Source organism: Globicephala melas, chromosome 2 (assembly GCF_963455315.2).
Source record: "Globicephala melas chromosome 2, mGloMel1.2, whole genome shotgun sequence".
In the NCBI taxonomy this organism is placed as follows: domain Eukaryota; kingdom Metazoa; phylum Chordata; class Mammalia; order Artiodactyla; family Delphinidae; genus Globicephala; species Globicephala melas.
This window is the reverse complement of record NC_083315.2, coordinates 164,357,038-164,382,502: the sequence shown is the minus strand read 5'-3', so window position 1 is coordinate 164,382,502 and position 25,465 is coordinate 164,357,038. Positions and strand designations below refer to the sequence as shown.

Here is a 25,465-nt window from a genome sequence, read left to right as displayed (position 1 = left end):
ACCCTGGCCATCCCAGAATGTCGTTTCTGCCAGCTTCTTCTGAGCTCCTTACCCTTTGCCTCATGCCATCTTTGCCTGTCAGTAAGAGTTCCACAGTAGCCGGGCCCTCCGAGCTGGGTCACAATTTAAACAAAGCTAGTGGAAGGGGAGCAGTGGGGCCTGAGGTAGACACGGGGAGGTCTGGTCTCGGTGAGCGTCGTGCCCCGACTGTGTGCCAGGCACCCCGGCGGAGGGAGCTGTGTCTCCAGAGACTAAGGTACTTGGTTGGGCCGTGTCTGTGGAGGGGAGACATGCTTATTGATTGACTCGTTCCAGAAATGTGTATGGGACGCCTGCTGTGTGCTGAGCATTGGCGGTGGAGTGTGAATGTGAGAGCGATAGGAGGGAGGGCAGAGCTAAGGTGGTAAGTTACAAGGATCTTGGCTTTCACTTTGGGTGAGGGGGGAGCCATTGTAGGGTTTGAGGGGAGGGGTGACCTGACCCGACTTAGATTTGAAACAGGTGTAGGGCATGTAATCCATATTTTCTAGTCAAGGTGTGTGCCCTTTTCTTCCCCATCCTCCACCGTGACAGTGTCCCTACCCTGGTTCGGCCCAGCTCTACCTACCCGTGGGTCTGGCTGAGGAACACCCTCACCTTGCTGACCACGTGCCCCTGGTGAACAGTGACCTCACCAAGGCACTGCCCCTCCTCCAGTAGGTCTGCGTTCCCCCTTTCCAAAATGTCTGTCGCACGCGTTCTTTTCTCTTCTTAGACCCTGTACGTCCTCTGAATGCCTTGCTGTCACCCCTCGCTCATGACCTTGCCTCATTCTTTGTTGAGGAAATAGAAACAATCAGGAGACCAGCTCGTTTCCTCCCCCCGAGTTGACCCGCTTTCCTCCTGGCCTGCTTGGGGGCCTCAGTTCCTTCCAAAGGCCTGCAGCCCTGAATCCCTTCCGTCCTCGCCTTCCCAGATTGGCCTCTGCAGTCCACTCTCTGCCTCCCTGGATCAGTTCTCTGTCTCTCTGTCTGGCTCTCCTGGACCATGCCCTGTAGGATGCACACATGCCCTAGACTTCCTATTGGAACCATCCTTAGCCCTGCATCGCTGTCTAATTACTGCCTCATCTCTCTGTTCCCTTTTGGCAAAGGCTCTTTGGAGAATCGTCATCTCCTCTGCTCACCCTGGCTGGGCTTGTATCCCCTGGGCTTCCCCGAGACTTCTCATGTTAAGGTTTCCCGCCCCCCTCCACCCCAATGTTGCCTCCATGTTGCCAAACGTAATGATTATATTTATGCTCTTATCTTCCTGGATATTCCAGCTGCTTTGAACCCACTTGACCACTTCCTCTTTCTGGAAACTTCTAACCTCAGTCTCTCTTTCCTGGTCCTTCTCACTCAGTCTCCCGCAGCTTTGATGTGGACCCTCGCCCACTGACATGATTTCTCTACTTGGATATCAAGTGTCATTTAACTTGGTTAACACAGAACTCTTGGGTATTTTCTTCCTCACCTCAGTACATGGCAAAGTGGTACCGCTGTCCGCTCCACTGTGCAATCTAAAATCTAGAATTTACCTTTAATCCTCTCCTCTCCTCAACCCTTGTGCATTAGTTTCCTGCTGCTGCTATAGCAAATTACTGCAAATTTACTGGCTTAAATCAATACAGATTTGTTTTCCTTCGGTTCTGGAGGTCAGAAATAGGAAATGGGTCTCATTGGGCTAAAATCAAGTGTCGACGGAACTGCATTCCTTCCGGAGGCTGTAGGGAGGAGACTGTGTCCTTGCCTTGTCCAGCCTCTACAGGCTGCCTGCACTCCTTGGCTTGCGGCCCCACCTCCATCTTTAAAGCCGGTGGTTCAGTGTCCTCCAGTCTCTCTCACTCTGCTTCCATCATCACGCCTTCTTCTCTGACTCTGACCCTCCTGCCTCTCTCTTCTAGGGACCCAATGTGCCCACCCAGATAATCCAGGAGAATCCTCCCATTTCAACATCCTTAACTTAATCACGTCTGCGAAGTCCCTTCTGCCAGACAAGGTGGCATATCCACAGGTTCCAGAAGTTAGGACATAGACATCTTGATGGGGCGAGGGGTGGCTACTATTCTGTCTGCCATACCTCCAGTCCATTCCATTAGTTAGTCTGGTTTATGTTCTCTCCAAACTATGTCTCAGTCAAACGATTTCTCCCTCTCTGTGCTATTTCTCACCACTTACCCTCTTGTCCAAGTGTCTGTCACCTCTCGCCCGACTACTACAGCAACCTAACTGGCTCTGCCTTTGCCTCTGCCATGCTCCAACCCCAAGTTCATTCTCCACACAGCAGACAGAGGGATCTTTCCAAAACCTACATCAGATCATTGCACACCCCCATTTACCCGCAACCCCCAACCAAAGACTTGCGATTGCACTTAGAGTGAATGCCAGACTCCTCACTGCAGTCTATGAGAAAGTTCATGATCGCCTCTCTGTCTATCCCCATCTTGACCTGTTCCCTCTTTTCCAGCTACGCTGGCCTTCTTGCTGTTGCTAGAACACACCAGCTGTGTCCCCACCTAGGGCCCTTACGTGAGCTCAGAGGATGCTGTTCCCTCAGCCATCTGCATGGCTGACTAGCACATCATTCAAGTGTCAAACGCCTCTCCGTGGAGACTCTTGCTCTGGTCTGGCCACCCAGTTTCAAGTAGCCATACACTTGCTCACTGTCACGCCACGCTGGTTTAGTTCTCTGCACATCTCTTACCACTGTCTGGCCTTTCTCTGGTTTGTCTCTGTCTCCTCTGTCCCGAAACGTAAGCTCCCTGGGGGCAGAGGCCTCTCCTGTCTCATTCGCTGCCGCACGTCCTGGCGCGGGCTGGCCGGTGCCTGCACGTGCAGAGCCCTGGGAGGTACATGGTTAGCTCAGACGGAGGGAGCGGAGGAAGCTTCTCCCGGTGGACCCTGAAATACATCTCAGACGATGCCTCGAACTTTGGCAGGAGAAGGGAGGCAGGCACGGCATGTCCAGGCACCCTCTGGTGAGACACGGCCTTGGAAGGATGCTGAGGGCCTGGAGAGTGTGTGTGAGAGGCTGGCGGCCCAGGGAGAGCGGGTGCTCGTTTCTCAGTAGTAACTGCAGACTTAAAACATCTTCACATGGTTCTGAGATGGTGGAGTACGTCGTGGGAAGCCCTCTGTGGGTGCCCAGACCAGCTGCTCTAGATTCAGAGTACACTGTAACACGGGCCATCTTTTTTCCTTTTAAATTAGCCAGTTAATACTTTCTAGGTAACGAATGTACGTGGTTATTAAGACCTAATAATGCAAAGGAGTATATAGTGAAAGTAGCTGCCTCCTTACATCATCTCCGTGTCCTCCTGCGCCCTTCCACTGAAGCGACCATTCCTGGGTGCCCTTTCAGAAACACTCTGTGTACCTGTACCTTTATAAGAAAGTGTATTGTTGGTTTTTGGCTTTTACACACAGTAGTGACATACTGCACTCCCTATTTTGCATCTGTCTTTGAGTTGTTATCTATTACTCTGTAACAAACGATCGGAACACTTAGTGCCTAAAACAACCACATTTTATTGTTTTTCATGATTCTGGGCTTCTCAGAGCTTGCTCCTGCCTCGGTGGCCAGCCGTGGGTCAGCTCAGGGATGCTGCTGCCCTTGGCGAGGCGCTCTTACCTGGCTAGGTCTCACCTGAGACAGCTCAGCTCTGTTGCACGTGACCTTGCAGCCTCCTAGGTCCAGGCCAGCCAAGCATGTTCTCATGGTGGTTGCAGAGAAGCAAGAGGGAAGTGGAAGTGAATAAGCCCTTTTCTGAGCTTCTGTGTGCATCAGATTTGCTCGGGTCATATCAGTTGAAGCAAGTCATGTGGCCAAGCCCAGGGTCAATGGGAAAGGCCACGAAGCATGTGGATTCAGGGAGGCGCAGCCAGGCTACCACGGAGCTGTGTTTAGATCTGTCCCCTTTGTTTAATGGACACAGTCTGTCCCATTGCCTGGGGTACACCGTCATTCGTTTAACAGGCCCCCTGTCGTAGTTCCTATCCTTTGCCGTGACCAGTAGGGCTGCATGTAGTAAACTAAACATCCCTATACGTACGTCTTTGAGCTCAAGAGTGCATGTATCTATGGGAGAATTTGCTAAAACTGGAATTTCTGGGTCGGATGGTATAGGTACGTACATTGTTTTGTAGGTGTTGCTGAGTTGCCCTCTGTAGACACTCCTATCGATTTATACTTCTCCCAACGCTATCTGATGGTCTCTGTTTTGTTGTCAACACTCTTTGGGAGGCAGGAGGGTCCCAAGTGCTGCAAACATTAAGGTACCTGTGATTTACAAGAAGCCAGAGAGACGAGGGGATGAAATTCAGAGTTCCTACGGAGACTGGGAAATGGAGAGCCTGACTGTCTTTGCTGGATAACAAAGGGGACAAACCAGTTCCTCCTTCAATAGGGGTTTGTTGTTTCCTCTTGGATTGGAGCCCCAGCAGGAATGGTTTGAATAGACCTAATGCTTCTCTATTGACATGTAAACTGAGTAGTTGAGATTTTTTATACTGATATCAAGTACTCCCTGAACAGAGTAGAAACCGAAGTTTTTTCTTCCCCATCTGATCACATCTCTGGGTGTCAGCTGTTCATCCCACAAGGGAGAAGGCTGTGAGGAAGGGGCAGTCACTTCAAGTGGCAAAGGGCACAGTTCCTCCTTCCCTGGGGGGAGGGGGGTTCCGGGGCCACCTGGGCACAGAGCCGAGCCGGCCGCGAGGCTCATGGGACTGTCTGTGGACATGAACCGGGGACCAGAGTCCCCTGCCTGGGGGCTAATTCCCCACACTCTTCCTGGTGAGGGCCCTGGGGAGTGGTCTCTGGCTTCAGGCTTCCTCTCTGTTTGTCACTGGGAAGCTGGTTTCTGCCACCTCAAACCCCCAAAAATACCCGTGGGAAAGTTGAATCCAGCCCCTGGGCCCCTGAGTCCCCCCTCACTTTGGTCACCTGAGAATCCCAGCAGGTGGAGCAGGAGAGGGACTTGGAAACTGCCTGTCCCGGCTTGGCCAGGGTTGGGAAGGAAGCTGGGCTCCTTCTCTTGGAGCTGACGTCCACATGGTTTGTGCCTGACCTGCTGGGGAGACGGGGCAGGAGCCATCTGGGTTTGAATCCCATCTCCAGGACAGTATCCCAGCGCCTCACAGTAGCGAAAGGTGAGGAAACTAAGGCTCAGAGAGGTTAAGTAACTTGTCCAGTGCCACACAGCTAGGAAACAAAGGAGCAGGGATTCAAGCCCACGGCTGCCTGAGGCCAAAGCTGTTTCTCACATAGTACTACTGGGCTTCCCCATCCTGGGAAGGACACCCCGGCCCCACTTTGCAGTCCTGATGCTCTCCCCTGTGCTTGGGTGTGTGAATAGGCAAGTGGAGGAAGAGATACTCAGATTTAAGTCTTTTGGGAGCAGGATTCTGTGTTGCGACTGGGAAGCTCTCAAGGCGATCATAGGGTGCACCTTGTTTGCTACCCAGTTCTCTGGGGTCACTTTCCTCTCTTGCCTGATGTCCAATGTCTGGAAAACTGCTTTTCTTTTTTTTTTTCATAAATTCTGTCTTGTTTTTGTGTTTATTTTAGATGGGAGGGTAAATTCGGTCCGTCTTGGCTGGACGTGAAAGTATATTTTTAACATTTGGATCCTCTTTTATATTTAATTCTTTAATACAGTGGGAATTCATTTCCTTGTGTGCCCCGAGGTGCCTTATTTCCTTATGCCTCATGGTCCTGGCATGTAGCGGGACACACGGTTGGGCCATGACAGCGGGGTGGGGGACGTCTGTTTCTTTTGTCGATAGTGAATTCTGTTTGGGGAGCTGTGCGGTCCTTGGCCAGCGCCCGTGGAGCCCCATCCATCACTAGCCTTGCAGCTTCTGCATAATTCCTCTGGCATGAGCTGCTTGATCTTTTAAAATAATTAATTAATTTTTGGCTGCATTGGGTCTTAGTTGCTGCGCACGGGCTTTCTCTAGTTGTGGCGAGCGGGGGCTACTCTTGGTTGTGGTGCACGGGCTTCTCATTGCAGTGGCTTCCCTTTGTTGCGGAGCACGGGCTCTAGGTGCACGGTCTTCAGTAGTTGTGGCACTTGGGCTCAGTAGTTGCAGCTCACGGGCTCTAGAGTGCAGGCTCAGTAGTTGTGGCGCACGGGCTTAGTTGCTTCACAGCACGTGGGATCTTCCTGGACCAGGGCTCGAACCCGTGTCCCCTGCATTGGCAGGTGGATTCTTAACCGCCGTGCCACCCGGGAAGCCCCAAGCTGCTTGATATTTTTAAGATTTCTGTCCTCCTTGTTGGGAGAGTGAGTGGCAGGGAAGTCACCTTTTTTGAAGGGAGGCCAAGAAAACATAATTTGCTTGGGAGATTAATTAGAGCCTGGAAATTTTAAAAATTTCAAAAATGATTTTGTAGCCACCATGCTAAATTTCAAATTAGATTGTAAGCTCTTTACTCAGAATGTGCACCTCCTTTTAGAACTGAGGAGCTGATCCTTGCCTATCTGACAGGAAACTACCCCGACTACCTCCTCTCCCTCTCCACGCCCTTCATGGTTCAGCTCTTGGAGTTTCCCCAAGCAGCTGGTCTGTGTCATGCCTTTGCATATTCTGTTCCTTCTGCCTGGAATGCCCTTCCCCACATTTTCCTCTTTGAAAGCATATACCTGTCACACTCTTGCTGAAGGTTTTGTCTCCTGCTTCTCCTCCTCCCAGCCAGAGCTACACGCATCTCTGTTAGAGCCCGCACCATGTTAAATGGTCTTGAAGGACCAGAATCTCCATGAGAAAAGGGGCGCTGTCTCCTAATTCTGAGGAGAGCCTCTTCCTCTAGGCTGAACCTCTGCCAGGGCCCACCCCGCTGCTCTGCGAGCACTGGGCTCTCTTCACGTCTTGAATGAAGACTCTGGTGCGTGGACTTCCCTGGTGGTGCAGTGGTTAAGAATCCGCCTGCCAGAGCAGGGGACATGGGTTCGAGGCCTGGTCCGGGAAGATCCCACATGCCGCGGAGCAGCTAAGCCCGTGTGCCACAACTACTGAGCCTGGGCTTTAGAGCCCGCGTGCCACAACTACTGAAGCCCGCACGCCTAGAGCCCATGCTCTGCAACAAGAGAAGCCACCGCAATGAGAAGCCCACGCACCACAACAAAGAGTAGCCCCCGCTCGCCACAACTAGAGAAAGCCCTGGCACAGCAACGAAGACGCAGCCAAAAATAAATAAATAAAATAAATAAATTTTAAAAAACCAACAAAACAAACAGCAACAAAAAGACCCTGATGTGTTGCCCCAGTGTTAGGAGATCGGTGAACACAAAGGGACGTGAATCCCACACAGCACTAGGGAGTGGTTTGTACACTCCTCTTCAACTATGCAGCCCCTTGTTTACATCAACATCTTTGCAAGCCTAGGAAGTAAAAAGCAATGAAAGAGGAGAGGTGAAGAGCCTAGGGGTTCTACCAAAGCCCTCAGTTGGGTTCTGCAGAGTTCTGTTTAGAAAGCAGTGAACTTCGGGATGGGCATTGGTAAGTTTTCTCAGACAGTGTTTCTCAACTGAAAGCCTGTTTTGTGTTTGGGAGATCTAGTTAGGATACGATTTTGGCCACTGTAACACAGGTCAGAATAACAGTGACTTAAGCAGAACAAGGTAAAAGTTAGTGTTTCTCTCTCATGTACTAATTGACCATAGCAGCGCCCAGGGCTTGTGGCAGCTCCTGGGTGTTAGAGAACAAGGGTCCTTGTGTCTTGCTGCTCGCCATCCTCAGTAGATGGCTTCCACCTCGTGGTCCGGGACAGTCTGCCAGTATCTATCAGCACAGCCACATCCCGGCTGGTAGGGTGGGATGAAGAGGGGCTGGATGACAGGCTCATCCCCGCTCAGGCCCTGGCCCAGATGCTGCGTGTATCCCATCAGCTGTAACTGAGTCACACGCAGCATCTAGCTCCCAGGGGCCCTGGGAAGCTATGCGCACTGATGAAACCTGGGCATTCTAATGCTAAAGGAAGAAGGGGAGAATGAATATTAGGGGGCGACTGGCAGATTCTGCCACAGGCAGGGACAGGCCTACCCTGGAAGGTGCAGCCCAAATGCCTCTGCCTGTCATCGAGTTAATTCACCGTTTATTGTCACTCTTTGCCAGATGTTGTGCCCGGCCCTGGGACTCAAAAATAAATGACACTCAGGGGCTTCCCTGGTGGCGCAGTGGTTGAGAGTCTGCCTGCCGGTGCAGGGGACACAGGTTCGTGCCCCGGTCCGGGAAGATCCCACATGCCGCGGAGCGGCTGGGCCTGTGAGCCGTGGCCGCTGAGCCTGCGCGTCCGGAGCCTGTGCTGCGCAACAGGAGAGGCCACGACAGTGAGAGGCCCGCGTACTGAAAAAAAAAAAAAAAAAAATGACACTCAGGTTCTTCCTTTAAGCCTCTCCTTATAGTCTAGAAGGGATTGGGGTGCTCAAGGTTGCTGGGACAGCTGGGGGTGGCTTGGGATGGGGCATGTCGGGGAGGAGATCCACAGCGCTTAGAGATCAGTAACGGCCAACAGTGTTCTCAGCATCCCAGAGCCTTGCAAAGGCTTGGAGGAGTGAACCAGGCTGGCACCTGTGGAGAACTTGGCCAGGACCTGTGTTCCATGCTAAGGGATTTGGGCGTCACCCCGTGGTGATGGGGCTGGGTAGGGGGGTGGGGGAGGGTGAACCAGTGAGTCTCTGAGTTCTTTTTTTTTTTTTTTTGCGATATGCGGGCCTCTCACTGTTGTGGCCTTTCCCGTTGCGGAGCACAGACTCCGGAAGCGCAGGCTCAGCGGCCATGGCTCACGGGCCCAGCCACTCCGCGGCATGTGGGATCTTCCCGGACCGGGGCACGAACCCGTATCCCCTGCATCGGCAGGCGGACTCTCAACCACTGCGCCACCAGGGAAGCCCCAGTCTCTGAGTTCTGACCCCAGCTGGTCTTCTCACTCACCGCACCCTGTTCTCCAGCCGCTTTGTTCAATGCAAAGGAAACTTGCCTTTGCACCTTTCCAATGCTGTGCTGTTCCCTCAGCCTAGTTTACCCTTCCCTCTCTTGTTTGCCAGTCCAGATCCTACTCAACCTTTAAGGCCCAGCTGAGTGGTGTGGTCACACTCCAAGGTCACAGCATAGTCCCTACTAAGAACTCATTAGCTCTATTCTGCAGTCTTGCTATGGTCACAGTATTGCTCCCATTTTATAAACGGGGGAATTGATGCTTCAGTATGCCCCTGGTCCCACAGCTAGAGAGATGCAGCAGGTAGCAGAGGTCCTGATCTATTGTCCTCTCTGCTCGCTGGCCTGGCGATGCTGCCCCGGGCAGCCATTTCCAGATGCAGGGGCAGGAGATCAGCAGCAGGGAGGTGAGCTGGAGGGGCGGGGAATGACGCGGAATAATTCAGAATAATGCGGAGTAGTGTGGAATGATGGGGAGAGAGGAATCCTCAGCTCATGTGTCCAGAGAGCCTTTCTTAGAATTACCCCCCAAAATGCTGAGGTTAAATCCTAGGGCCAAAGTCACAGAGCAACAAACTGAGATTTAAATCTAGGACTCTGAATCCCATTTTACTTTATTTTATTTTTTGGAAGCTTAAAGTATACAGAAAAGAAATTCAAAGTATACTGATAGTCTTACCACTCAGAAATAACCACTATTTTTTTTTTGCGGTACGCGGGCCTCTCACTGTTGTGGCCTCTCCCGTTGCGGAGCACAGGCTCCGGAGGCGCAGGCTCAGCGGCCATGGCTCACGGGCCCAGCCGCTCCGCGACATGTGGGATCCTCCCGGACCGGGGCACGAACCCGTGTCACCAGGGAAGCCCGGAAATAACCACTATTAATATCCTGATATATATATTTTTTTTTTTAAAAAAAAGTTTATTTCCAATTTTTATAGAAGAGTTCATCTTTTCTAAAAGTAATATTAAATGATTCTGCTCAATATAAATAATTCAAACTTTAAAGATGAGAGCTTAAAAATTATCCCAAATATTATCCTTCAGAAATGCCTGTCGTTTCCTCCAGTGATAATCATTCTAGATGTCTCTGTAGGGATATAGACAGATTTAAATAGACACTTTTATAAATGGTGATCATATTCCTGTTTAGTAGAGTAGCCACTAGCCACATGTACCTACTGACCCCTTGAATTGTGGTAGGTTTGAATCAAGATGTACTCTAAGTGTAAAGTACACAACGGATTTAGAAAAATTAATATGAAAAAGAATGTAAAATATCTCAATAACTTAAAAAATACTGATTACTGGTTAAACTGATAATATTTGGATATATTGAGTTAAACAGAATATATTAGTAAAATTAACTTCACCTGTCTCTTGTTTCTTTTTTAATGTAGCTACTACAAATTTTAAAGTAACATGTGGCTTGCATATATTTCTGTTGGATGGCAGGGCACTATTACAAAATAAGGTGTTAGTAAGTATTCATGGAGGGAAGAAACTGAATCCGAAGGAATTGTTGAGCTCCAAATAACTGCTTCACCACGTGACAATCATTTCCTAAAGAGTCCAATAAAGCTTTTCTTAAAAAAATATTTATTTATTTGGCTGCACCGGGTCTTAGTTGCGACATGTGGGATCTTTTAGTTGCGGCACGTGGGCTCTTAGTTGCGGCATACAGGATCTAGTTCTCTAGTGACTAGGGATTGAACCTGGGCCCCCTGCATTGGGATCGTGGAGTCTTAGCCACTGGACCACCAGGGAAGTCCCCAATAAAGCTTTAAGAAGATTGGAGTCATGTTTGGTTTTTTTGTTTAAACATATATTACAGTGTTTTGAAAGATGAGGGCATGGCCCCTGAAGTTCCTCCCAGTTTTTGACGTATTATTGTTTTTGCATCATATTAATTTATAACAGTCATGTTCTGTTTTGTAATTCTCATAGGCCTGCAGGCCTCTGCCTACATGTCCTTCATCCCTGAGCCCTGGATTTCTTTTTTAGCTGGATTTCATTCTCAGGAAGGACTCATGCTTCTGGGAGGAAGCTGCTGTTTGGGCTGGCCTGTCCATGTGGGCTTTGCTCCGTATCCCCGAGCTCTGTGCCGACATGGCCTTACGGCCCTCGGTGTTGATGCGGCCGTGGAACAAGCCTGACGTCCTCTGCATCTTGTAGGCAATTGCTTTCTCTTCTTGGACAGCAGAAGAATTCTTGTGTTCAGTAGCCTAACTCAGCTCTGTTTTTGCGTTGCTTGGTTCCTCCCAGGACCCTCGGTCTCATCTCTAAAAGATTATTTTCGGCTCCACATTGCACAGAGGCACTGCTGAGAACTATAGAGTCAGCAGCTTTGGGTCACTGACCAGAGCACTTGGAAAGGCTCTTGTTACAGCTCTCGGCCTTTGGTAGACCTACTTCCCAAAATCTCAGTGGGTCCTCTGTGATATTTTCTTTTTAGTTAATTTTAGATTACACAAATAATGGGCAAACCTGTTCTCCTTTCTAGGGCCAGGACATTACAGATAAAGCTAAAGTCTAATTGGCCGCTAACCCCCATTGAGGTTCTCCTTCCTGTACCCCAGTGGTAACTACTGCCATGGGTTTGAGGCATATCCTTCCAGACCTTTAAAAATTGCTTTTATATTTTCATACAATTATGTTCTGTCCCTTCACAGAAAAAATAGACTGTGTTCAGGCTGGTGTATGAATTGTTCTGGGTTTACTCAGAACAATCTATATGTGTGGATTCCAAAGAGCTGCTCTTAGAGTGAGGTTTTTCTTCTAATTAACAAGCCAACAGAGACATTAACAAAGAAGTATAAGCAATGCGCTCTTAGGAGCAGAACCTTCGTACAAACGTTCCCAGATACCATGTCTGTAGAGCTTTGACTTCTAGGCAGGAACAGACTGCATGCATTCAGGTCATTTTGACACAAACTTGTTTTAAGAATCTGAGTACACAAGACTTTCTACCAGCTCATGTCCGTGTATAAAGCCGTAGACCACAAAAGAGCTAGAAGATTTCACTGCATTGTCTCTGGAAAATACAGAGTATTGGGTTTTGTGTGTTTTGTAGCGATCATGCTGAATAAATCATAAGACAACTTTGTGTCTTCTACTGAACTTGAGCTCTGTCCACATTAACGAGTATCCATCTTTCTAGTTCAATAAATATGGGACGGAGGAATGAATGCTTGGGCTACCACCCTTTTGCTTTCATACTCTGGAACATTCTTAACTAATTAAGAGAATTCACCGTAAGATGGTCCTGAGGTCCTTGGGGAGTTCCCAGCACACAGACCATTCCTCACCTCCATTTAGCTTCTCACTGTGTTCTTTGTAGATGACATGGCAGAACTCCTCCTTGGGGAATCAAAGCTGGAGCAGTACCTGAAGGAACACCCCCTGCGGCAGGGGGCCAGTCCCCGAGGCCCCAGGCCCCAGATGACTGAGGTCCGCAAGCATCTGACCGCTGCCCTGGACCGAGGGAACCTCAAGGTACCGTGGGCCTCGGGATGAGGGCTTAGAGGGATGTGCTGGCTCTACCTCCTCTGGGCAGCGTGTGCTCGGGAAGGACGCCCAGGGACAAACTGGGCGACGGGCGGAGCACATCTGTGGCTTGTCTTCTGAGGAGCAGGCCGACTCCCTGTGCAATTGATGTGGGGCTTCCAGACCAATGGCTTCTCTCTGATGAGAGTCTCTAATGACACATTATCCTGAGAAATGGCACTAATCTTCCCCAGGTGCTTGGAATAAAGCTGTTATCTGTGGCCCAGGACTCAATCTGACACCTTGTCCCACTGAGAAGAGAGAAGTGAATCAGGAGTGTCGCTTAAACCACATGATACCCTGCCTGAAACGTGCAGCTTGTGAATGTCCCAGGCAGCTCTGGCCCGGAGCGGGGTGCACATTGGCGCCGGCAGGCCTGGTACCTTGGTGTGGGAGGGAACCGGGGCAGGAACTTCCCTCTGCCTGAGCAATGACCCTAGTCCTCATGGCACAGGAAACCCTAAGCGCTGCCCTTCTCCTCATCTGCCCTGTTTCCTGGTCTCTGTATCCAGCTTTCCCTCTCCATTTCACATCTTTCCTTGCTTCACTGAATCTTTTCCACCTTGCCTTCCCTCCCCCCTGCCCCCTTCCCCACCCTGTTACCTCACTTACTGGTTTCTGGACACTTCCCTGCCTGAAGTCTGGCTCTTAACTGGTTTCCTGAAGTCAGTCTTGTTCAGATAGCTGACTGCATCCCAGCACTCCTGCCAGCTTCTTCAGGGTCCCTTTAAAATCTCGGATGTATTCTCTGTTGGGGAAGGGCAGTCTTCAGTGAACTTTTAAAGCTCTTCCTTTCTTCCTTCCTTCCTTCTTTCACTTTTCTTCAGAGTTAGGGACAGTTGTCTCCATGTCAGTTGTTCTTAACGAAGATGGTCCTGGTGACATTGGTGGGTCCTAATCAGTGGGAAAGGGTGGGGGGACCTCATAGTGACAGCTGGTCAGACTCAAGTGTCCTTCCAGGAGGTATAAGGCTGAGACTCTGTGTTGGGGAGAGAGGTTGAAGATCACTGCTCCAGGCCTGGCACCTTGGCTAGTTTCTATCCCACTTTGAGTCCCCCCACTTTGAATTAACCTTTAATTTTACCACATGTTCATAGTTTTTGCTCTCCATCCTCCACAACCCAGTGCGGTAGTAAGAACATTGAATTTCAACTTAGAATTCTGAGTTTTCTTTCCAGTTGTGGCTTTATAAGCTGTGTGATCGTGGGAAGTTACTTAAGCTCTCTGAGCTTCACATTTCTTATCTGTAAGTGTACTTAGCTCAAGGCCATTCTGAGTCTCAGGTGTAGAAGTTCTTTCACAACTGGATAGCGCGAGATACATGTCAGTTTTTGCTATTTTATTGGTTCTACCTAGAGAAGTTTTCTCCTGCTGCCATTTTTGAGCTCCTCTGCCTTATAAAGAGTGTTCTAAAGTCATATTTGGAACATATCTTGCCTGGGCGGGTTGACCCACTCACGCTGGCTGATGTGAAATTTCCTCTCCTCTTGACCTTAAGTTCGGGTGTCTCCTAGCTGGGAGCTAGGGAAAGCCCTGTGAAGACACAGGTGCCCACAAAACACAAGTGAACTGAGGCTGGAGAGACCAGAGCGAGGTAGCCGTGTGGTGGCAAAAAGAGCCCGGACGAGGAGTCAGGAGGCCTGGCTTCTGATTCAACTCAAGAAAGTTGCGCTTGTCACAGGCAAGGTAACATGGCACTGGGCTGGAGCTGCTCCCCTCTCCCCCTCGGCCCAGGGGCCTCTGCCAAGCTGTTTCCTCCTCTGCACAAGGCCATAGATTGGACTTGCCCAGCAAGGCTCTCCATACTGTGCATACTCTTGGAATTTTCTTCAAGCTCCTGCATATTTTCCATCTGGCCCTTCAAGTTTACCTTTTTTTTTTTTAATTAAAAATTTTTTCGGGTTTAATTTTTAAAACTTTTTTCTTGTGGTAAAATATAAATATCATAAAATTTGCCATTTTAACCATCTTTTAGGTTCAGTGGTTTTAAGTGCATTCGTATTCAGATCACCACCATCTATCCCCAGAAACTTTTCATCATCCCAAACTGAAGCTCTGTGCCCAGCAAACACTAACTCCCTCCCCCTCCCCCTTTAGTTTGCTTTTCAGCCTATGGGTCTCAGTTCTGGGGAAAGAGGGAGGACACAGGAATCTCCTAGGAAGCCTTTTCAATATACCCAAGCCTGCCCTGTCCCCTTCCCTGGTGGAGAACCCCTGTGGTGGATGCTTTCTTTTCACAGCTCTTTTTCTCTTTTCTTAAGTCTGCTCTGATTTCTTTCTCTGTTTCCAAATATAATTCTGACGTCTTGCATTGGTGCCACTCCCTTGGGCCACTCTTAAAACCCTTTTGCTCCCTTCATTCTCTTGCCTGTTCTATGTCCTCTGTAGCGCTACCCCTGCTCCCTTTCAGGGACTGCCTGGAAGCCGACCACCTTGGCTGAAACAGCGGCTTCGCCACGCTCTGGCTGGTTACCTGCATATCGCCCACTCCGTCTCAGCCATAGATTACAGGATAGTGCAGCTTCATGGTGTGCTTCTGTAAGCTGAAAAATCCGGCTTTGTATACCTGGGGTTCCAATGAGAAGGCCTAGAAGAGGGTGATAAATGTTTCCTTATGTAGATGGCTGGGTTGCCTCTTCTTTCCCCAGTGATGAGTGGGGCTTGAGGATGGGCTGAGGATGAGGTTGGTGGGTGTGGACTGGGGAAGCCAGCCTCTCCTGATGGAGAGGAAGACGAGCCCATCAGAGTTAGAACTTGCATCCTCTGGGAAGGGACCTGGGTCAGTAACCATAACAAGCTGGAACAGCTCAGCGAGAAAAGTTTGTCCCCGGAAAGAAAGCAAGTCCTGAATTTTGCACCAATTTAGAAAGCCTCTCTCCTTGGGATTTGGGTTACAGTCTGTGTTATACCCCCAGTGCTGTGGGCAGGACCCACCAGGATGTCCGTGGAGCCTCCTTTTCGGAGACAGGTGCTCGTGTGTTTTGTTCATAACGCACGCCTTCCATTCTTGACCCAAACCTGAGGCCTGAGGGGAGCCTGTTTTACAGCAGTTTTTTTTTTTTTTTTTTTTTTTTTTTTGCGGTACGCGGGCCTCTCACCGCCGTGGCCTCTCCCGTTGCGGAGCACAGGCTCCGGACGCGCAGGCTCAGTGGCCATGGCTCACGGGCCCAGCCGCTCCGCGGCATGTGGGATCCTCCCGAACCCGCGTCCCCTGCATCGGCAGGCGGCCTCTCAACCACTGCGCCACCAGGGAAGCCCCACAGCAGATTTATTGAAGTATAATTCACATGCCATATAATTCATCCATTGAAAGTGTACAATTCAGGAGCTGTGCAACCATTACGTCAGTTTTAGAACATTTTCATCACCCCAGAAGTAAACCTGTAGGTGTTAGCAGTCATCTCTCATGCCCCCATCATGCAGCCCTAGGCAACACCAGTCTGCTTTCTGCCTCAGCAGGCTCGACCGTTCGGGCCAATATATGTCGCCTGTGTGACGGGCTTTTTCACTCAGCGTCATGTTCTTGAGGTTCACCCATGTGGTCCCAGGGGTCAGTTTTTCGTTCCTGATGATGGCTCAGTAATATTCCGGGGGACGGCGAGACCACATTTTGCCTCCCCCCTCATCAGCTGCTGGCCACATGGGCTGTTTCCGCTCTGGGGCCCCTGTGAGCAGTACCAACAAGAAGGCTCCCACACCCGTCTTTCTGTGCAGAGCCACGGGGCTCCATGGGAGCATCACACATCACATCGTAGGAAAATGTTTTTTTCTCTCCTTTTCCTTCTAGTCAGAATTCCTACAAGAGTCCAATCTGATCATGGCCAAGTTGGATTATGTTGAAGGAGACTATGAAGCCGCTCTCAACATTTATGCCCGGGTGGGCCTGGAAGACTGGCCGCTGACGGGCGTCCCCCCTTACAGGTTACGGATGGCCGCGGACGCCTACGCCACCAAAGGTGAGGCCCACGCCTGCTCTCCTGGGGGCCATGCCCTGGGTCGCGCTGTCTGGAGCTGCAGGGCCTCCCTGGATCCTGCGGTTTGACCCCTGTGCCCTTGGCTGGGCTTAACCCCGGCAGCTCCTGGCGAGGCCCCTGGGGTTGCCCCACCACAGGCACTGGATCATTTTAAGTCCAGCGACACGGCGTTTCCTTAGAGCTGCAGCTCCTCAGTTGTCCCTGAAGGAACAACATTGCAGTAAAGTTTCCTGATGATTAATGTGCAGCTTAAGCAGGGACCGTTCTTGGTAATTGCCGCACAGCGTATATACAGGGATCCTTATCATATGGCCAGTCGGCCATGTGGCTGATCTCATTTTTATTCATCAGTGCCACCTCTGGGTTAATTAAGGCTCAGTGGTCACTGTAACAGCCCGTCATGCAGTGTTTACCTGGGGGCCTAGGGGCTCAGGGGATAGACGGGGGAAATGTTGCCCTGGTTGCCACAGAGGAGTTTGTAATCTAATGTGAGGGAGTGCAATCCCACGGGAAAAAAAAAATGACAGAAAGCCAGGGCACACACATTATTTGACCTTTCCAAGTCTCCACTTCCTCATCTATGAAATGAGTATAATCACATCCACTTCACAGAGTTATGAGGATTAAGTCACATAATGTATGTAAAGCACTTACTAAATGATATTTTTAAACGTCAGCCCCAAACAAAACAGCAAATGGAAAAAGCCAGGCCCGGTAACAGCTTTTCAGAGGCAGGAGAGGTCACTGTAGGCCAGCAGGGCCAGGAAGGCTTCCTGGAGGAGGAGGGACACTTTGAAGTAGATTTATAAAGGCCTCAGTAAGAAGGAGACCCTCTGAAAGCAGCTCCTCTCCTTCCTGCCACCTACCATGCAAACCATGCAATGTGGCTGACTGTGGCCACACAGAGGCTCGGGCCCTGGGTGGGTTGACCCTCTAGAACAGCACTGAGCTGGCCACTTGTCTGCAGCCGGCTGTCTGTCTTGGTTATCCTATGCAATGTTGAACAAAGACCCAGCCAAGGCACACTTAAAGAGCCTTGTGACAGGGGTGACAGATTCACCCAGTTCCCTGGGGAGCCTTGCTCAAGCACTTTTAGGTTCCTCTAATTAATCTTCTCAGTGTCCCTGTGGGCTGGGAAAGGATGCTGTCACTCTGACAGGGCACTCTGATGGTTTACTGGGCACAGTCCTTTGAGGCTGTCTCAGGGGTTCTGAGGGCCTGGACCTGGGCGTGCATCTGTCTGAGGTCTGTGCCACACAGCTGCTCTCTTTTCTCGCTGGTGTTCACCCAGCGCCTCACATGCCTTAGGCTTATGGGAGCTGTGTGTGTGTGCACGTGTGTGTGTGCGTGTGTGTGTGTGTGTGTGTGAGAGAGAGAGAGAGATTTGGGGCCAGGAACGATATTGTGCAACAAGAGCAAGGCTTCATCTGGCAGTTTCCAGTCACCTGATTGACCTGGGGCCTCCTGGCTTGTAGCCAGGAGTTGGTTTGTCCTTTGGGGGTGGAGCATGGCTCTAAGACCTGGTTAGCACCAAGAGCTCAGGTCTTGATTTGAGACGGCCTGGTGGGCAGACTGTCTGCAGGTGGCACCACCAGCTTAGTCTCACACCTGCCATGCAAAGTGGGCAAGGGGGACAGGAGGCTTGGTCCCCAAGTCTGGCCCTGGGTGGTGTGTGATTAGCAGTGGGCCCCAGCCACGGGGCTGAGGCATTTGGCTGTTGGGACATGCTGGCTAGCTCATGGGAGAAGGGAACAGCTGTCCCCTCACTTCACCAGAGTAAGACTGGGCTGGAGCAAAGCCCAGGTGCACCTTGGATGGGCATGCACCAGCCCACGCCCCTCCCCTGTGCCACCTGTATGCTGCTGTCAGCCGGGGAATTGACCTGCACACTTTCACAGGTCACCTCAACTTTTCCATGGTCCCCTGAGGTCTGACTCGACCCAGTCTCTCAGCCAGAGTCAATGTCCATGAACTCCCACATCTGCTCTTGCAGCCATGGCCGGGAGCAGATTCCCCTGGCCAGGTAATATAGCCTCGGCTTGTTGGGAATCAGAAGCCAACAGGATTCAGTTATGAGAACCTCCTATGGGCCAACACCACGTTAGGGTTTTATTGTCTTTTTAATCCTCCAAACCCCTAATTTACAGACAAAGGAAATGAGACTGGGTGAGGTTACTAAGAATGATATGGTGCCCACTGTGTGCCAGGCACTGTGGCCCTTATTTGGGTATCTCGGCCAAGCTTCACCATCACCCTATGAGGTAGACACTATTATTTTTTCCATTTTACAGATGAGAAAACCGAGGCACAGGGATGTTAGATATGCTGCCCGGGGCCCTACAGCTGGGAAGTGGTAGAGCCAGGACTCAGCCTCAGTGGCTGGTTCCAGAGCCCATGCTCTCCTACTGAGTGACAGAGGGGGACTTAGTCTGAAGAGTGTTCAGCTCCAAAGCCCACGTTCTTAATTACTCTGCTCTGTTGGCACGTGGATGGGAATGCGCTCAGGCCAGGTAAGGTTTCCGCAGGTAGAAAACATTCTGGTCACTAGAGAACACCCTAGATTTGTGTCCACACTCCTCCTCTCAGCCCCACCTCTCACGTTCCTCTCCCTTAACTCCTTGCCCAGGTCCCTTGCTGTAAGTTCTGACCCTTAAGCTCACATGTCCTGTCTTCCCTGACACCCTCCAGGGCTCACCCATTCAGAAGCCATCGCATTTGATAGTATCACAGCCCAGTAGGTTAGAACTACTCAAACATCATATTAGAACTAGTTGTACTGCGATCAGACACTCCTGCCAGTCTGTGAGTTCCACTCAGGGAGGAACTGTTTTGTTCGTTTGCCATCCTCAGAAACTAGCACGGTGTCTGGTACCTAATTGGTGCTCAATTATTGATTGAAATTTATAGAAGTTCCCTTGCTCAGATTTCTACCAAGGTGCCCATCGTGTAATTCAGGTGATTCTGGGTGCCTTTGCTTCTAGCTGTCATGGTCAGGTGCATTTTCTTTGCCCAGGGGTAACATACTGGGCATATTTCGATAATTCAGACTTACTCGCTGCCAGTTACGGGGTATACCTGTAAAAGCATGTTGACATCACACCATGACAGAGGCTGGCATGGATCCCTTCCCCAAAGGTTATACATTTCAGTTCATTGCCATTATCAGAGAGCCTCTCAATGGATCTCAACTCCCCCCCCGCCCATCCCCCCAGTGCCTTCCTCCTATCCCTTAAAACTAAATAGAGAAACAGAGAATGGGAATAGAAGACATGGAGAAACTCTTTAGCTTCTGGTAGAACTGGGTTAATCAAGTGAGTAGAAATCTTTATTCTGGGTACAGATTGAGATATCACGTGAAATCTCCAGGACACCGAGTGGCCACAGATGTTCTTTTCCCAAAGGGGGAGGCTTGGGAACAGTGAACACATGGTCACTGTCTATTTTGGGACTTCGATCTGCTGGACATCGGCTAACTTGCTGCAGCTAGGACAGTGGGAGCTGTAAGTGGCTTGCCTTCCTAGAGATGGCCTTTATAAATAGCCTTGGCATGTACCCTGTTGTAATAGAGGGACCACAGATGCATGGGTTCCAATTGAGGGAAGGCCTGTGACAGTCCTGCGATGGCCCACCTGGTCACGGTGGGTAGGCAGCTGTGTTCTGCGAGGTTGCTGTTCCTCCCCCGTCTGCTAGGGCGCAGTCCTCATCTGTGTGATGGATGACTGAAGCTGGGTGGCTGGCATGTTGCAGCTCGTGGAAAGGGGAAAGGAGAGAGATGTCTAGGGTGAGCAGAAGTAACACACATCAGCTGTGCTGACAGTGCACTGGTGAGAAGTCACTATAGGGCCATGCCACCAGGCACTTGGGAAAAAGAGGAGACTGGAGGGGGGGGCATGTAAGCCTCTCATTAGACATGTCCATCAGAGCTTGGTCTCGGACCCAGATGGGACCTGTTGGAGGATGCAGGTGAATGAAAGGGAATGCGTAGGATCTGAGGCTTGGGATTGGTGCCCACGAGGAGGGAAATTACGAACCTGGAAACAGCAGCGTGGTATTAAACTTCCTTTCCAGATTGCATGGTACCAAAGCAGAGAAGGACTGACTCCAAAATCTAAACAGGGCCTTCACAACCATCTCTCATACAAATGTCTTATTTTCCAGCAGGGGAGACTGTGCCAGAGAAGGTAAGGGACTTGCCCAATGACACAGAATGAACTGGAGGCAGGGCCCCGACACGGAGGTGTTTCTTGGTAGGAAACGTTCCTGTCAAGCTGCATGACATCTGCCCAGGTGGAGAAGGCGGTATAGTGTTGGGAGCTTTGTGGGGCCTCCTCCACTTTCTTTATTCCTCCTTTGTTCCTGGGTTTGAAATTGCTCCTCTGACACACTGACTCAGAGCTTGGGGTGTTGGAGCCAGACTTCCAAGTTTGATCTGTAGCTTTGTCACTTACTAGCTGTAGGATCTCGTGCAAATTACTTTCACCTCACTGGGGCTCCCTTTCTTCATCTATAAAATGGAGATAATAATAGTATCTACACTGTAGCATTGTTGTAGGGAAGGAGTGAGCACATGTAAAGCGCTTAGCACGGTGCCTGGCAGATAACAAAGGTTAGCTATTTTTATTCTTATGTATCCCTGGAGCTTGAACCCAAATGGATAGATCTCTTCAGAAGCCCCAGGTAACAGCCAGCTATGGGGAGAGGGGAGAGTTGCCCTAGTGTATCTGCCTTGTGTAGCAGAGGGCTTGGCTCAGGCTGTGGGAGTGCAAGCAGAGATTGGAGGCTGAGGGAGGAAAGGCTGTTGCTGGAGGCTGGGGGGCACCCAGTGGTCAGGGGCAGGTGGAGTGGGTACCGTAACATCCTGCACTTCGTCAGCCCTGCCCCGGGCTGGCCCGGAAGGTTAGAGGGTCTTTAGAGTTGGAGCCACATTCATGGTTTTATCACAAAAGGCCATTCACGTTGGGATGGATCAGCTGATGCAAGTAGTGTTCCTTTAAGAGGCAAAAACAATCCACACAATTCCCAGACAGTTGTCTTCATAAGGAACATGCTAAATACATTGGCCGATAAGAGAGGAGGTAGCGGAGGAGGAGAAACTGTCTCTGCTGGGCTCCAGGGAGGAGGGCTCGTCTCTGCTGACCGCACTTCACTTCCTGGCCAGAGGCCTCCCCTTCCCTAGAGTCTGCAGACCTCGTGGGCCTCTCGCTTCGCAGAAGGGTGGGTGTGATGAGAACAGCAGTGGGGATGTGGTAACGGAATCATATAATGGCCTCCCCTTGGGTATGTTACTTCCTTCCTCGGGTGAGACTGGCCCCAGAGCCCTCTTCGGTCTGCCCACTGTGTGCGCTGAGCATCGGGTCTTGGGGCGTGGTGTCAAGAAGGAACTAAGATGCCCACCTCTCCGTGGGCAGCGCCGAGGGGCGAGGGAGCTCTCAGGGGCTTTCAGAAGTGCTGCCTGTTCCCTTAAGCTTGTAAGCACTAGTCTTCAAACACAGAACCCATCTCCAGAAAGGTGTGGATATCAGCCTTGCCCTCCCCAGCTTGAAAACCAGTGTCTTCTCACACCCACGGACCTCAGCTTGCAGTAATCAGTCGTTAGGCCAGAGGACAGAGACTTAAAACATTCACTGACAAAACGTTTGGGGAAGAGGCCCCTGGGGATTGCTCGCTGTCTTCCATGGGCCCCCTGCCAGTGCAAAATTCAGACACATCAGCACAAGGGACACGGTTCATTGTTGAGTGGCTTTTGTTAGGTGTTGCTCACGGGCTTCTCCACCACACTTTGCTCAGTCCTGGGCCGCTGGGTGGTATCAAAAAAGGCCTGAAATAAATTGAGTTGGAAATTGTTCAGGCTGTGGGTAGTTATGACTTGAGTACTGTCGTGCTCCCAAGAAGGCTGTCGCATGTTGTGGCCACGGAGGAAACAAATATCTTGAACCAGGGTTCCCTGCCCCCCACCCATGAAATATAAGAGACGGGAGAAGAAGGGTGTATCTGCTCTTCCTCCTTGGGGGCTCATCGTAACAGCCCTCTGTGTCAAGGTGAGGCCAGACTCCCGACGAGGTGACTCGAGGAATGAGGTTCCTAGAAGGTGGTTTACCTTTCTGCCTCATTTTTCCTCCTGGAATATTGTCTGTCTGGAGCAGCCCAGATTCCCCTGGGAAAGTGGAGGCATGTTTGTTGGGGGCTTTCGCCTGGGGGCCATGGTGGGGGCTCTATCCTCAGGGATGTTCGTTTGCCGCCCCCAGGGGAACCTGCATGTGGTGGGTTAGGTCCAGGCTGGCCATGCTCCACCAGTGCCAGAGGCATCTGTGGGGTAGGCAGTGCCGGTCCCCTCGCACACTAGGGCCCCTGCCCTCTCCAGGCCGTGGGTTGACGTCTTCCGGACCAGCTGGCGCCTATGCTCAGCTGACAGCTGCAGGCGCAGCCATGGTGACCAGGGCTCGCCCCTTGAGCCAGCTCACGTAGGCACTGGGTGGCAGAGAGGCTCTCAGGTCGCTTGTGTGCTCGGTGGGAGAGAGTGCCGTGAGAGAGACACAACAGCTGCTGGGACATGGTGAGAGGGGGAGGGGCTGGACCGGTGGCAGGGTGTCCGTGTCACCTGCTCTGCCCAGCCCGAGCCCACTGCTCTGCAGATGTAGTGAACGGGTATGCTGTGCTCACCGAGAGGATGGAGGCAGAAGTGCCAATCCAAGTCAGCGACTCAGACTCCATCCCCCAAGGCCAGAGCCCCTGCCCTGAGCGCATGCATAGGGTAAACCCACGCTGAAGACGCATTTTGAAGTTCTGCTGAGATCTGTGGGTTAGGGCCTTTCAGTTGTAGGTGAAAGAAAACCCAACTCAATCTGACTTCGGGGGCAGCCGGATTCAGGGCTCAAAGGCGTGGACGCTTTCTCTCCTTTTCCCAGCACATCTTCCCCTGTGTTGCTTCCCATCTCAAGCTCCAGACTCTGATTCTCTTAGGCGTAAGTCGTAGGAACCTCAGCCAGATTTTCACTGGGTCTTGTTGACCCTGCCTGGGTCACATTCCCATCCTCAATGTAGTTACGGTGGCCAGCGACATGCCCTGTAACTGGCCCAGGACCTGCATGAAGGCTGTGACGAAGAGGGTGGGCCCTTCAGGGGAATGAGAGGGAGGGCAAATGTCCATGACAGGTGACACAGCAGTGGCTCCTCTGAGTAGGAGCCTTCTTGTCAAAGAAGCTGGGGCTCTTTCTGCCTTTTCTCCTTGGAGGCGATCCCTGCAGGGGAAAAGGAAAAGGGACAATTGAGGAGGAGCCAGGTGACCGCTCTGTGACAGAGTCACTGTGGACTGGAGATGGCCTTGGGACCAGACCGCATCAGGCAGTCTCCAAGGATGGAGGAGCCGACCTTGCCTGCGTGGAGAGCTCTCGGGGGAAGAAGGACTTGACTGTTCTGGCCTCGGGGATAGGACCAGGCCAGGCAGTGGAAACGGCACGCAGTCCAGCAGTATTCCCATATCTGGAGATCTTTCTAACACACACAGCCACCTCAGGGTTCGGCTGCCCTGAGAGTTTGGGGTTCCTGTTGGATTAGCATTTGTTGAGCCCTCCCAGGAGCCAGGCATGACGCTTTCAGATCTACCTGCATGATTGCACTTTGCCCCGAGAACAGTCCTGTGCCATAAGGATTATCATTCCCTGCGGAGCGGTTGAAAGCCTGAATTTCAGAGGTGAGGTGGGAGTCAGATCAAGGCCTGTGGACTCCAGAATCCATATTATTTCTGCTTTCTTGAGCTGCCTTTCAGTTGGAGTAGGGATGTCACTGATGGAATTCTGGTGTCAGATAACCTGCTAACCTTTGATGCTCTTCTGTGATTCTTAAGTAAGTAGATCTAAGTCTCACTTTTCTTATCTACACAATGGAGATAATGATACAAGAATACTGAGAAGAATGAAGAAGACAAAATGGGAAAACGCTTTTAAATATATAAATCTGAGGTCAGCAAAAGGGAGCTTGTGTAGTCTTGACCTCAGGTGTCCCGAGATTGGGAGCAGCAGTGGCTGTGACGGTCTCAACCCTCCCCATGGCCCCGCCTATCATGCTCCTTTGCTTGGGCAGCTGGTGGTGCTTCCAGCTGTCCTGGGTTGCCCTCTTGCCTCTTCCCCCATAATTTCCCTTTATTATTCGTCTTAATACAGACAAGATACATGTGCATTGTATAAAAATAAGAAATACAGACCAGTCAAAAGAACATAAAAATATCCATCACCCTGTTTACCCAAAGCCAACGTCTGTTAACATCTTAGTGTGTTTCCTTTTAGATGTTCTCTATACTTATCATGCGTGTGGCTTTTTTTTTTAATAAAATGAGATTATATCATATATACTGCTTTGTGACCTGCTGTCATTTTCTGCAACAACAGATAAATTTCTGCAACATTTTAGCAGCTGTGCAGCATTTCATTGCATGGATAAGCTATAATATATTTAACTAAAAAGCCTCTATTTTGGGCCATGTATGTTGTTTTCAGCTTTTCTCTGTTACATATAAGGCTGTGATGAATGCCCTCTCAGCCTGGTCTTTGTGCTTGTTCTTAATGATTTCCCTAGGAGAGGTTTCCAGAGGTGGAGTTTCTGGGTCAGAAAAGAAGTATTTCCAGACTGCTGCAGAACGGCTGTGCCTGTGTGCTTTCCTATCTGCGCTATGTGGGACCAGCCGCCTCTCATTCTGACCTTTGATCTGAAAGTGAACATTTTTTTTTTCTTTTTTAAATTTTTTAAAAAATTTATTTATTTTTACATTTATTTTATTTTTAGCTGTGTTGGGTCTTTATTGCTGCGCGCGGGCTTTCTCTAGTTGCAGCGAGCGGGGGCTACTCTTCGTTGCGGTGCGCGGGCTTCTCACTGTGGTGGCTTCTCCTGTTGCAGAGCACGGGCTCTAGGCACGCAGGCTTCAGTAGTTGTGGCACGTGGGCTCAGTAGTTCTGGCTCGCGGGCTCTAGAGCACAGGCTCAGTAGTTGTGGCGC

At 50.7% G+C, this 25,465-nt stretch overlaps 1 protein-coding gene across 8 annotated transcripts in view; it reads left to right on the top strand.

Annotated features, from left to right (window-relative positions):
* Nucleotides 1-25,465, top strand: part of TTC7B (tetratricopeptide repeat domain 7B) — a 238,212-nt gene that overhangs the window by 10,416 nt on the left and 202,331 nt on the right. For 6 of the 8 annotated variants that reach the window (XM_060295192.2, XM_060295185.2, XM_060295188.2 and 3 more), the window contains exons 2-3: nt 12,298-12,452; nt 16,291-16,459. The exons of 1 other annotated variant lie outside the window; for it this stretch is intronic. In XM_060295192.2, the coding sequence (XP_060151175.1) occupies nt 12,298-12,452; nt 16,291-16,459 (324 nt within the window). Of the gene's footprint in view, nt 1-12,297; nt 12,453-16,290; nt 16,460-25,465 lie in introns of those variants that run through there. One more of the 8 variants, XM_060295186.1, reaches the window with a different exon arrangement.